The 14,301-nt window shown below is 40.3% G+C and overlaps 1 protein-coding gene across 3 annotated transcripts in view; it reads left to right on the top strand.

Annotated features, from left to right (window-relative positions):
• The window catches only part of Kcnq5 (potassium voltage-gated channel subfamily Q member 5), a 536,287-nt gene that overhangs the window by 439,081 nt on the left and 82,905 nt on the right, over positions 1–14,301 (top strand). For all 3 annotated transcript variants that reach the window (XM_051152962.1, XM_051152961.1, XM_051152963.1), the window contains exons 6-7: positions 4,273–4,383; positions 11,245–11,340. In XM_051152962.1, the coding sequence (XP_051008919.1) occupies positions 4,273–4,383; positions 11,245–11,340 (207 nt within the window). The remainder of the gene's footprint in view (positions 1–4,272; positions 4,384–11,244; positions 11,341–14,301) is intronic.

Genomic DNA, 14,301 nt, shown 5'->3' with positions numbered 1-14,301 from the left:
ACATACCCAGTGGTGTGCCACAATCTCCTAGGTGATTTCAAGTCTAATCGAGTTGACAGCAGAGATAAACTGTGCACACAGTGTGGTTGTGCTGTTCCAGAAAAACTTGATGGGACCTAGAGAACAGTTTCACTTTAACATCCAGGAATTCGTGAAAACCGATGCAGGTCTATGTAATGTTTGATTTAGAGAATGTATCAACCCTTGTGTCAGAATATTGGTAGCTACATCAACCAGACAAGTAACTATGAATTCCTCAAGAAAATTCATTTTGTCATTGTAAAGTGCACCCAAGACGCTTCATCATTTTTTTTTTCTGGACTATATTTTGCGAGAAGGTGTGTTCCATTGAGATGTTTTCATACATACATGCATGTTATTTGAGTACATTCAATCCCCACCCCATCCCCATTTTCCCCTCTGCTACTCATTCACCCTTTCTTCTTCTCAGGAATGCCCCATGTGTTTTTATAAGACTTCATTGTTTTGCTATTCACGGGATGAGACCCATCATTTCCTGTACATCTACAGACATGAAAGGCTACACTCTTGACAAAGGAACAAAAGTAATTCTCACCAAGTCCTTCCCTGGTATAAAGGGAAGGAATTGGCCACCCAGTTGCAAGATCCATCCTGAGCCTGCCCATGCCTGGTAGCAACAGGTCCATAAGCATCCAACCAAGAAATTCCTGAGTTTCTTTGAGTTCAGAGAAGAGTGATTAGTTTAGAGAAGAGATTCAGCTACTGGCTCCACCAGGTGCTTTGGATGTGTTTCTTTCAGAAGCCTGAATTACTGTCCCGACAGGGGCTGACTCATCATCAAAATGCAATGGGAATTGGGCTGCTTTCTCTGACTCTACAACACTTTACCTCAGTGTCATCACCATCCATGGGAGATAAAAAAAAGTCACCAGGATAAAGCACAATATAGCCACTTTACTGTGTTCCATTCTGCAGATTTAACTATAATGCTCGAATTCTACTCTTTGAGAATCTGGACTTAGCAGAAAAAAAAAAAAAAAATCAAATATGTTAGAGAAACACAAACCAACCAGGAACTGCCACATTTTCCGTATGATGAAACCATAAAATATTTCCTTAGTGGGTTATTACTAATAAATTATTGTAAAAAGAGTAAACTACTTGACAGAAAAACAATGGTTGCTTAAAATGCAACAAAACTGAAACACAACTTTGGTTTTGGTATTATCACGAACTATATTTGAGAGTCTCATACAGATATAGCTGAAATTTGACTCTGTTGGCTACTAGATGTCAGTCCAGCTCCCTCTCTGCAGCCCTGGAGGGGCTTTTCCACCCACAAGATTCTTACTGCCTTGCACCTGATGCCCTCCCACACCTCACTTTCCCCTCACTTAGGCCTCTGGTTTTCTTCAGAAGTTTCCAACTTCTTCAAAGTGGTTAAAGGCATTGTCAGAGCTTTTCCAATTCCCATCCCCTCTCATACTGTGCCTACATTATCCCCCACAGAAAATCTGTCTGTTCATCCTGCCTAGGCCAACACCTGCAAAAAAGTGTTCTTGATTCCATGTCCCCTGCCCCCTTGAGTAATCTACCCCATCATAAAGGCATTATCCTTTCCTTATTCAGTTTTACACTTCCTAAAACACTATACACACCCATTCTAGGAAGCCTCCCCTCAAGTGAGGGGTTTACAGTAGTTCTTGCCCTATATTTCTCAATCCATTTCTTTTAGATAATTTTGAAAATATCCTTTAATTATTTTCTAAATACTGAGTTCTCCATTATTGGTCTCAACCATCATACTAGATGTTGGGAAGATAATAAAAAAAAAACCAGGCCTTTTACCCCTTCTGGTAAGAATATAGTACTTGTTATAAATACAGGTACTACCATAAAGCAAGGAGCGCAGACCATTATGATGTGTCTCTGTGATTCCATCACTTGGGACACTGAGGCAGAAAGATTGCAAATTTGAAGGTAGCAGGAGAGCTATGGAACAAGACCATGTCACAGAATGGAGGAAAGAAGAAATGAAAGCAAGAAGGAAAGAAAGAAGTAAGGAAGTAAGGAAGGGGGGAAGACAGGGAGGGAGGGAAGCAGGCAGACAAGAAATAGCTGACATATACAGTAACAAGAGATGCTTTCATAGACAGGGTGGAGAAGCCTTTCTCCATGGAGGAATAGTTGAGAGAAGACCTAAAAGACAGTAAAGAGCCCTGGGAAGATTAGGTAAAGAATAATTTCACTGACAGAACAGCATCACTAGAAAGGATACCCAGGCTTACCATCATCAACAAGATTCTAGATTGTTTGAAACGCTGGAATACCATAGTGATTAATGTACTCCCAGCAAATGTGAAATAAAAATGGTCTCTAAAGAGACCAGATCATATGAACCATGGTTAGAAGTCACTTTTTCTAAACTCAAGCAAATAACAATTGAAATATTTTCTATCAGAGAGGAGTGAGAAAATGCCATCTCTTTCAGTTATAAAGAGAAACAGCTAGAGGAAAGGGTAAATAAAACAGAAAAGATAGAAATTAAAGTAGCAACCTGGCCTGCCAAAGTGATAGTGGTAACAGAAGATTGGGATGAATTTATAGCTTCCTACACAGAATCAATGGGACCTGATGATAAGTTCAGTGAAGGGGGAAAGGAGAAGGAATAAATTGGGATGCGCCTAAGGCTTCTGATATGATGGTGGGGATTCTGACTACAATGGGAGGGACTATAACAGGGATTTCATAGGGAACATTGCAGAAGAGGATGTAGAAAGATTGTAAGAGCCAGACGAACAAGGAGTTTGTTGTGAGATTGTGCAGCCTAGGAATGCTGGAAGATACACCCATAAAATCCTACCAACATGACTGCTTAAACATGAGCTGAACGACGATGGGAACAGATATGCCAACGTGATAGGAGAAAGCCCAGGCGGCCTCAACCCTACAGAAAGAACTACAGACAACTGAGGGCTGCTGAGGACAGGAGACGTAGTCTTCCCCAGGGAAGAACACATCAACTGCTTATCCAGTCAGCCCTAGAAATGCACATACAATCAACTTTATACAGACTGAGCAGGTTGTACTTATGTATGTAGAAATATATGTGTGTGCACATATACACATGTATATGCAGCACCAACTAATGAAAAAGAGGGCAAAAGGAGGTGTGTAGGAGGGCTTAGAGGGAGAAAGAGGAAATGAAATGATGTAATCATATGTAATCTCAAAATTAAAAGAAAAAATTTAAAAAGGAAAACAGCATGTGATATTTGTCATTTCATGCCCAGATTATTTCAGATAAATATATTATATTCAGAAAACTTGATGGAGTGATGTTTTGATGGCCACAATGGTTTAGTGCTGTTCCAGAGGACCCAAATTCAGTTCCCAATACCAACATCAGGTGGCTCACCACCACCCATGGCTCCAGTCTAGAAGAGGACTATAGTCTCTAGCCTTTGTTGGCGCTGTACTCACTAGCATATATCCAAATATGTGCATGAACACCCAATTGAAATAAAATCTTTTTTATTATTGAAAATATGATAAATTTTAAAATTAAAAAATATTAAAGATAGTATGGGAGATCATTTCCAGAACAATTAGGTGATGAAGAAAATTAAATGTACTCAGATTAGAAATGAAGAATTGAAAGATTTAGTGTTTTCTCACGACACAATTTTTTGACTGAAAAACTACAGATTACACACATACACCTATATAGACATACTCAAACACACATGCACATGCACACACACACATACACACACAAACACACGCAAACACACCAGTAGAATTCTTGTACACCTCTATTTCTTGTCTTAGTTGTTTGTATAGATCATGCCTCCCTTCCAGTGCCATAATTATCTCAGGACAAGAACTATGTGCCTTTCATTTTCATTCCACTACAAATCACAAAACACACCTTGAGCACATGAGGCTTTAAGAAAATGCCAGTGATGAACAGTCTTAGTTAGAATAAATCATTGTTTGAGGTCCTAGCTCATAAATCCACAGAGCTATCTCTTCCACATCAGGGATTATGATCTTCTGACCCAAATAACTTTCCTTTGAATACACATGGGCAAGCTAGAGAATAACCAAATATGCAGGGTATTACTTCCCTTCAACAAACAGAAGTTCTGTTTTGCGTCATGGGAACCGAAAGCTCAGTGACAGAATGTGCGTCGTGACTTAGTGAAAATACTGTTTTGCCCCCTGTTCCTGGGGCCTAACTTCCTTCTCGAGTACTTAAGCTGGATGTTCTATTGACTTTGTTTCTAGATTACACTGACAACCATTGGCTATGGAGACAAAACGCCCCTAACTTGGCTGGGAAGATTGCTGTCTGCAGGGTTCGCACTCCTTGGCATTTCTTTCTTTGCACTCCCTGCTGTGAGTATCTTTGCAACAATAAATCAGCCTCCATTGGAGCGAGCCCTCACACATCAGTGCTCTGAAGAACGGATCTATTTCATTGACCGATACTATTGTTCTAATAAATGTTGACTTTTTAAAAAATGTATTCAGGTAGATGATGTACAAAATATGATCCCGAGTTTTCAATATCAGCTAGATCTGTATAAACAAAAAATTTAGACTATTTCAATCAACCTGCCATTAATACAGTTTAAATGTTTATAAAGATTTTAAAATGGCTTCATTTAAACAGATTACTCCAGTTTAACTTACAATGTACACAAATGAAAAGATGGATATGCACAGGAGTTCTTTCTTCCTCCTAAACACTTGAATGAAAAGCATCTGACCTCAAGTGTTGTAAATGTGTCAGATGATTTATTCCTGTGTCAAAGCCATTGATTTTTTTTTTTTTCGTAATGAGAAGTTTCTGCATTTTGTCAGAATGAAGACACATTTATCTTCTTCCTCCAGGCTCCTGATTAGTTTCTTTTCAATGGACGAAACTTGACTTCCTGATAATTTTAGCCTCTTGTTTCTTTAAAGGCAGTTGGACATGACATTACAATTTGCCTCTACCCTCTGGACATCATATTTGGCTCCTCCATCTGAGATGGAGCTTGGCACCAGGGCATCAACAGTAAGAAGTGAGGGTCCAGCCACAACAGGTGTGCCTAAGGAAAACAGTCTCATCCTTGCTCCAGGCAGCAGGCCATGCCATGTGCAAACCTCTGTCGAGCACAAGCCAGAAAAAGCTGAGCGCACGGAGGTCAGATGGGGATTTTCAGTACCACAGACTGGACTTCACAGTGCTTGCTCTTTGACTGTAAATGGCCTCTGCAGGCACTCCTGTCCTTGCCACACTTAGGTCCCAGCTTTCCACGGGCCAGGTGCTTCAAGCACAGACCACTCAAACCCATGGCAAAGACACTGCACCAGCAACACAGAAACTTGGGTATTACCCCTCAGTATGAGTAACATCTGTCACTAACTTGAGGTAGAGAGCTTCATGCCTTATGTGCATCTTTACAACATTTATATCCAAATTTATTTATCTTACAAGGACATGATTCGTATGATTCGGGCCCATCCTAATGACTTCATCTGACTTGATTACCTCTGCTGAGGGGCCTATCTTCAAATAACTCACATGCTGAACTGCAGGCAACATATGAATTGGGGTAAACACAGCTCAGTGATGCTTTGGTTTTGGTTCTGGTATGAGGGGCTTGTTTCTTGTTTTGTTTTGTTTTCATTTTTGTTTTAGTGTGTTTCTTCACTAAAATAGTGGAAGAAGAATTAATGAGTCCAAATACGTACTGGGATGAATAATGTGATAATGTACATCAAGTGATTACTATGAAGAAAACTAAGAACTCTTCGTAAGGCTATAAAAATGCATTTTTTTCCTGATGCAAAGTGGTAATAAGACAAATGGGGGCCAGAATCTTCCATATGCTAAGTAAACTCTTTTTGTTGTTGTGTTTTGTTTTTGAGCTAGGATTTCTCCATGTAGCCCTCGCTGCCTTGAACTACAGAGCAGGCCACCACACCCAGCATAAAGTCAGCTTTTACGGCTGTGCCAACAATTCAGAAAAGAACAGAGAAAGAATCAATCATCTTGGGACTCTAGATGAGAGAAGCATGGGAGAATAGCAAAGTAGAAGGATCCAGAGGGTCCTAGAAACCTACAAGTAGAACATTATGATAGGCAGATTTGGGCCCAGGGGTCCCACTCAAACTAAGGCACCAGCCAAGGACAATACAGGTGGTAAACTTTAAACCCCTACCCAGATCTAGCCAATGGTCAGAACATTCTCCACAGTTGAGTGGAGAGTGGGATATGACTTTCTCACGTACTCTGGTGCCTCACATTTGACCATGCCCCCTGGAGGGGGAGACCTGGTAGCATTCAGAAGAAGGACAGAAGGTTACCAAGAAGAGACTTGATATCCTATGAGCATATACAGGGGAAGGTAATCCCCCTCAGGAACAGTCATAGGGAAGAGGAATAAGGGGAAAATGGGAGGGAGGGAAGAATGGGAGGATACAAGGGATGGGATAACCATTGAGATGTAACAAGAATAAATTAATAATAAAAAAAAGAATCAGTCATCGGATTTTCCACTAAGAAAAAATACCTTTGGAAACAGTCAAATGCAGACTGGGTTTTCTTCCCTGAAAGCAATGGCACGAAATCCCTGCTGTTTTATGTTTATGTTTGCCCTGAGGTCACAGAGATAAATGGGCTGTTAAAATAGACAATCGAGTCCAGCAGGACCAACACTGCACAGGAAGAGACATTGGGAGCCTAACAGCCAGGGCAGGAAATGAAATTTGGCAATAAGCAAGAAGGGATCAGTGTTCAAAATGTGTGAAGACTTGGGGTCAGGTAGAGTCAGGGTCAGGAAGTCCCACTATGAAACACAAGGATCCTATCAAGAAACTCTGAGCCATTACAGGGAGGTGAAGCTTTGATATTGTGTTAGGTTACAGGTCAGAGACTAAATAGTCATTCATGGAAATGTTTCCAATAAAGTGCCATTTTCATATACAAATTAAATTAACCTATGTTAGAAATTGGTAAAAATGTGCTTACGCTGAACATAACATTTTGTACAATGCCAAAAAAGAGAAGCCTTTACTGTGAAATGTTTTACTGCGGCCTCAGGATAGATGCTGAGTCGTCACTTTGTTCTCTATAGCTGCCAGCCAACAGAGATGCCTGATTGAAAATTTGGAGAATGCATCAGTATTGTGCCAGGGAAGTATCCTAGTTAGGGTTACTATGGCTGTGATGAAACACCAGGACCGAAAGCAACTTGAAAAGGAAAGGGGTTTATTTCACTCACAGTTCTATGTAACAGTTCATCAAAAGCAGGGAGGGTTCCTGGCAGTGGTGGCACAAGCTTATACTCCCAGCACTCAGGAGGCAGAGGCAGGCAAATCTCTGAGGTGGAGGCCAGCCTCGTCTACAGAGAGAGTGCCAGGACATCCAGGACTACGTGGAGAAACCTTGTCTCAGAAAACAAAAACAAAACACAAACAAACAAACAAAGGCATGGAGGGCAGGAACTCCAGCAAGGCAGGAACCTGGAGGCCAGAGGTGATGTAAAGGCTGAGGTGGGTTGCTGCTACCTGGCTTGCTTCCCTATAACCTCATTATTTGGGAAGCCTGATTAACTGAAGTTCCCTCCTCTCAGATGACTTTAGCTTGTGTCAAGTTGACGTAAAACTATTCAGCTATTCAATTGACCCCTTGTCACCTTGATACACAAAACAATCACTGTTATGCCACAAACTTTCCTCTCTTGTTCACCCCCAATATTGTACATTAACATTAATATCCCAATGTAAAATATTTCCAAACTTAAAAGTTCCACAGTCTTGCAAATTCAAACACTTTAAAACTTCAGTCTCTTTAAAAAAAAAAAAAAAAAAAGTCCAAAGTCATTTTTTAATCCAACATTTCTCAACCATAGGCGCGTATAGAATCAAAAATAAATTAAATACATCCTTACCTCAAGATGGAAGAACTAGGTCATAGTCACAATCTGAACAAAGCAAAACCAAACTCTACCTGTGTAAATAACTCAATAGCCAATATGTGAGATTCATTCAGAATCTTCTGGGCTCCTCCAATGGACTTGGACCACTTCTGCAACTCTGCCCTCGACAGCACACACAGCTTGTCCTTTAGGGTCCGACAGACTCACTCCATGGCTGCTGCTGTTCTCGGGGCTCACCCCATAGTACTGGCATCTCCAAAACACTGGAGTCTCTTGCTACAACTGGGCTGCAGTGTTACCAAGGAATAGCCTCTCCTGGCCTTTCTTTAGATACTCAATCCCCCTGCCACACGGTGGCAGGCCTCAGCTGCTCTCCATGACCTCTTCATGCCCTCAAAAACCAGTACCACCTGGGTGACTCTTACATTACCAAGTTCAGCTACCAAGGATGAGGTACAACCTTGGCCGCCTCTGGAATCCAGCTCCTGTGTGCTGACTCTGAGGAAACATTTCCCATAAGACTTCGCATCAATGATCCTGGTTTCTTCTGAATTGCAACTGACTCTTCAGTCCCAGCTGACCAGCATCCACTGTCCCAACAATGGTTTTGCCTTAGTGATCCTGGTCTCTTGTGAATCACAGCTGATTCATCAGCCCCAGCTGACCAGAACAACAGAATCTTAACCGAAAAAAAAAAAAAAAAAAAGGCCCAGTGGAGTCTTTGCCTCCTACTGAAACCTAATATGCCAGGTTTCCATTCTCTTCTGCTTTGCTCTCAATATTCTTATCTTCCAAGACCCTGGAACAGTAGCTGAGAGCTACATCCTGATCCACAAGCAGAGAGAAAGGGAGTCTGGATTTGGCATGGGCTTTTTAAAGCTCAAATCCTGCACCAGTGATACACTTCATCCAACAAGGCCACACCTCCTCATCCTTCTCAAATACTGCCACTCCCTAATGACTACGATGAACCTCTGGGAGCCAGTCTTCATCAAACCACAATAGAAAGGTAAAAGAGGATTGTGAGCCTTTCCTCTTTGGGGTTCTCACAGCTCAGGAACTCAGTGACCACAGTTTCCCATCTTACCTTGACAGCAGAACTCTCTATATAAAACATATATATTTTTTACACATATTATAAAGACACTTTGTGTTTTCTCCTACATATTTATACTTAATGGGAAATGAAGTTAGAAGAAAAATCAGTTGATCTTTCCCCAAATAGTCTCATTTAACAACAACAACAACAACACAAACAGTTCTAAATGACTAGAGTTGACCTGGATTTAGAAGTGAAGAGCATTTCTGATACCAAGTGGAGAAATGTTATTTAAAACTATAAACAAGACCATATAAAGCAGGTCTTCTAAGACTTGGCTTATGTAATCACAATTTGTATGATGTGGAGATATTGCATAGTAGAAGACCTGCACTGAAAGAGAGAAAAGGAGGCCCATGATTTAATTCAGGGCACAGTCATTTATTCTAATTAATAAGAGAGGAAGGCACTGCAACTAGCAGCAAATAGTATTTTGCGATCCTGTTTTTTATACATGATTGCATTACTTGCCTTGGTTCTTGTCACCAAAAATTGTGAAATCTCAAGGTAAGATGGAAGGTTAAAAGTTATCTAGTGCCTAAAAATAACTCAGCCAAGTTGTCACTTGGCTAATATTTAATACCTTCTAGAGATAAAATAAAATTTAAAAAGCCACCACTTCTCCAAGAGGTGTCACCTTTGAGCCAATGAGAAGTGAGCATTTTTTACCTGCAGATGATACTGGCTGAGATGATACTGGCTGAGATGATACTGGCTAAGAAGATGCCCATCTCTAACCTAAAGGTTAGACTCCTTGAAGTTTAATAAAAGGCTAATAATTTATAGCTAGCAAGTAAAATCCACAGACTTGAAAGCATTGGCGCTCCCAGCATCATACTAATGAAGTCAAAAACACAGACCCAGCCCAAAGACTGAATTTAGCAAGCTCTGAATGTGAACCCAAGGTTGAGACAAAAGGCATCTGGGTTTCACAAACATCAGACCTAAAGAAACTGAAAAGAGAAGTAACCATCAAAGAGACAGAATTTTTTGCAGTTCCAGACAATAAGCAAAAGGAAATCAAACTAGCAACAACAAAACACTTGGGGCCAGAGATGGCTTGTCAGTTGAGTAAGTATATGCCACTCTTGTAGAAGACCTGGGTTCAGCTACCATCACCCATACTGAGCACCTTGCAATCACTCTTATATCCAGTTCCAGGCTATCTGACTCTATGTTCTGGAAGCCTCTTATCTGTGTACACACACACATACACACACACACACACACACACACACACACACACACATTCACATATACACATAATTTAAACTAAAATAAACATTTAAAAGAAGAAAACAAAACAAAAACTGACATAAACAAAGGAGGATATATTAATCTTACTAACTCCAAAATCCAAATTGGTGAACCAAAACAAAGCAACAAACATACAAATTACATGCTGAAAGTGCCAGATTAAAACTGAGGAAAGCAGGGATGGGTCTGTCAATGAGCCATGCTCTTGTTTTTGTCACAAAGCCAGGCAGAAACTCCAGCTCCAAACCTGAGAGCCTCTCTTCAGAGGCTACAGCTGGAATAGATCTGCACCTTCCATTTTTCTGGATTTTGTACATGATGCATGTGCAATTCCAGAGTCCCGTCAGTGTTAAAAAGAGGGCCATGGGCTGGAGAGATGGCTCAGTGGTTAAGAGCACTGGCTGCTCTTCCAGAAGTCCTGAGTTCAATTCCCAGCAACCACATGGTGGCTCACAACCATCTATAATGTGATCTGATGCCTTCCTCTGGCCTGCAGATGTACATGCAGACAGAGCACTGTATACATAATAATAAATAAATAAATCTTAAAAAAAAAAAAAGGATGGCCATATCTACAACAGCAAGACTTGAAATCTCCCAAACTCAAAACCCAGCCTTGTCAAAAGCACAATCCATATGCCTAAATTCTACCTCTTCAGACCACTCACTTGAATTTCATGATCACTTCTATTCTGAATAGGATGCTTCCAATGATACCTGAAATCAATTGATGATAATGCCCAGTTGATTTACTACAGAACAAGACTGATTATCTCTAGGCAGTATTTATTACCCAACAGCTCACCATTGCCTGACAGTGTTTTAACAAAGATTAACAGTGGGGCTTTTTTTAAATAAGTAATACGGTTATTACCAACAGATTACATACCAATTGTCTTTTACGTAGATGCACTTTAGAAATGTTTAAGAATTTTGTTCTTTAAAATGCTATTATTTTGCATTTTGTTCCAGGGCATTCTTGGCTCAGGTTTTGCATTGAAAGTCCAAGAGCAGCACCGCCAGAAACATTTTGAGAAAAGAAGGAACCCAGCTGCCAACCTCATTCAGGTAAACGTCAGTGGTAGGTAGATGGCAACGTCAGTCTCCGGAAGAACGTGTTGGGTCATTTTCCAACAGCTGTGGTTCATTGCCTCCTAGAGCTACTTTCCGTTTTGTCTTAAAAAAATAAAGTCCAATCAAAGTTTAATGAACTGCCTCAAATTTGAGCAGGTGTTATTCCCAAATAACAGCAACAAAGTGTATTTTTTCAGAAAATGGTCTATGTGTTGTTCAGATTAATTAACCAGTACCCGCAACACTGTGCAGAGGTCACCAGCTGTGTCACTCCTGGAAGGACCTAATGTATTTTATGAATCACACACCATCTGAAACATAATTGGTCATTAAGTGATGAAGCAGAACCCAGCACCATTCCTGGCATTCCTGTGACTTTCTCTAGCCCGTTTTATGCTACTGCTGCAAAGAGCATACATGTTTAAAAAGTTGAGGTTTAGTGTCTATAGAATTGCTTTTAACACATGTAGGGAGATGGCCTGAAGTGCATTAATGTTTGAGAATATTAGTTAATAAACACGTTGTTTGAAGCTAGTTCATAATACAAGTTTTGTGTTTGCATTTAACGTTCTATTCGATAGCCCAGGATTTGTGACACTATTCTAAAATATGTTTTTGGATCTGCATTAGTGGTATACTGCGGAGTATGTGGGTCTTCCATGTCTTTTGGGAATAAAACCAGGTTAAGAACTATTTTTTTTCTAGATCAATGCTATGAAGTTAGCATTGCGCAGTCGACACAATAGTCCGTCATTCTAAGGTTATCTCTCTTCCTGGCAAGTAGCTGAAACTCCCGACTTTGAACCTAGATGTGGATCTAGCAAGCACACTGCTCTAATTTAGCTCTCAGGGTTGAGTGGCTAAACTCCTCAGTTTAACCACAGTGAACCAACCATCCCATTTGCCTTGGCCCGTGTCTGTCGCATACGGTACCTTCCAACAGAAAAGAAGCTGTGACAGGAAGTGTGTCGCTTAATTATATCTTGAAGGAAATATGTATCTAATGACCAAATAAGGACACTAGTTTCAAACACAATACTATTTTACAACTGTAGACAAGAAATGGACCATTGGAAAAGAATTCCAAGGCAAGCCACTGATAATCATTATTGTTTCAAGGGTTTGAAAAGTAAATAAAAGTCAGGCAGTGGTGGCACATATACCTTTAATCCCAAGTCTCAGAGGCATGCAGATCTCTGTAAGTTAAAGGCCAGCTTAGTCTACATAATGAGTTCCAGGACAGCTAGGACTACACAGAGAAACCCTGGCTCAAAACAAACAAACAAAAACAAAATAAAAGATAAATAAATGAGGGGTGGAGATATGGCTCAGCAGTGAAGATTGCTGGCTGTTATTCCAGAGGACCCTGGTTCAATTCCCACCACCCCCATGATAGGTCATGTCTATCTGTAATTCTAGCTTCCTCTGGCTTCTGTAGGGATCAGGCATGCACATGGTACACAGACATCCATGGAGGCAAAATACCCATACACATAAAAATAAATGAATGAAAGTGTTTTTTAATCACAAATGAGAAAGTAAAATTGCTTTCTTGCAGAAAGGTCCCTAAGGTAATAAACGCTTAAGCTCTTTGGCCAGGAGCTGGGAACGTAGTTCAATGGTGAGTGCTTCTCTAGCCTGCATGAGGCCCTGGGTTGAATCTCCAGGATTGAAAAGTGTGAAACCAAACCACTAACAGCATAATGCTAGAAGTGCACACGTGCAGGCACACAGCTACGCACCACCCTTCCTCTTCTCGCCTGCTTTCACATTCCTATGGGTTATTTCTCTTTACCTTCAGTTTTCCTTCACTCTAGCACAGCTCTCCAACCTGTGAGTCCACAACTTGTTCAAGCAGCTCCCAGCATTTCACTGAGCAACAAGCCCTATTTCTGTATAGAACCAATAAAACATCTCCCACATAGTAAACCTCCTAGAACATGAGCTGCTCTGTTGGAAAGCAAATCTTTGCAAAAGTCTCCTGGGAACATCCACTGTGGTGATTGAGAGCTGTGCTGCCAACCCAGTAACCACTAGCTCTAGGCCAGTATTTAAATCTAAGTGAATTAGAGATTAAAAACTGAGTTCTATGGTGGAACTAGACATATCAAGTGTTCAGTACCTTTAAGTGGTGCACAGGACATAGCTTCAAGAATCATAGCAAGGACTTTTCTCAGCTGCTATGTCCTTATCAATTACTGAATTGTGAGGAACAGTTTCCAGCTGGACTTCAGAACAAATTGTTTTCCCTGAAGCAAACCATTAGAGAAGTGGGATTTCTATGTCTATCATCAAAGTAAGACAACCTAAAATGGTGTGGACATCAACTGAACAGTTTAGCTCAGAGGCCTTGACCTCCAATTCATGCAACTTGATTATGTAGCATTTTTATGATTAGCAAGTGAACATTTAAAAATGAAAGTAATAATAGAGTGAAATTGTTAATTTCACTCAAAATTCCAAACTCTGTGTGACAGAAATGAGCACAAACTATAAGAATTAAGAGGCTTAAGAGGTTAAAATCTACACTTAGTTTCAGGAACCAAATACTGAATTTGCTAATTTAGGAAGTGGCTGCCAGCTCATTCCCAGTGAAATTTATTTATTTATGCTGCATAGGAATAACATAATATTCACTTGTTCATTAAATCTCCTTTGTATAGTCTTTGAACATTATCCAGGGGATTGGACGTTAGTTTGACGTTGTAGAAATCTATTTTTTAATTTAAAGGTGAATTTTTTTAAGGAAAGATTAGGTTGAAAGCAAGCTTTATCTGCTGATTCTTTCATTTCTTACCCCACAAACCTGACTGAATATACATAGCAGAAAGACCGAATGCAATTTCATTTGTGTTTAGGCTGAGCCACACTCTTGCCACCAAGGCAAGTGAGATGTGCAAATTGCTTTGTCATTTGGTTGTGAAAGAACTAAATTAGCCAGCATCTCAAGGATTT

Source organism: Acomys russatus, chromosome 11, assembly GCF_903995435.1.
Source record: "Acomys russatus chromosome 11, mAcoRus1.1, whole genome shotgun sequence".
Classification (NCBI taxonomy): domain Eukaryota; kingdom Metazoa; phylum Chordata; class Mammalia; order Rodentia; family Muridae; genus Acomys; species Acomys russatus.
The sequence above is the reverse complement of the archived record's forward strand: the minus strand, read 5'-3'. Positions and strand labels throughout refer to the sequence as shown.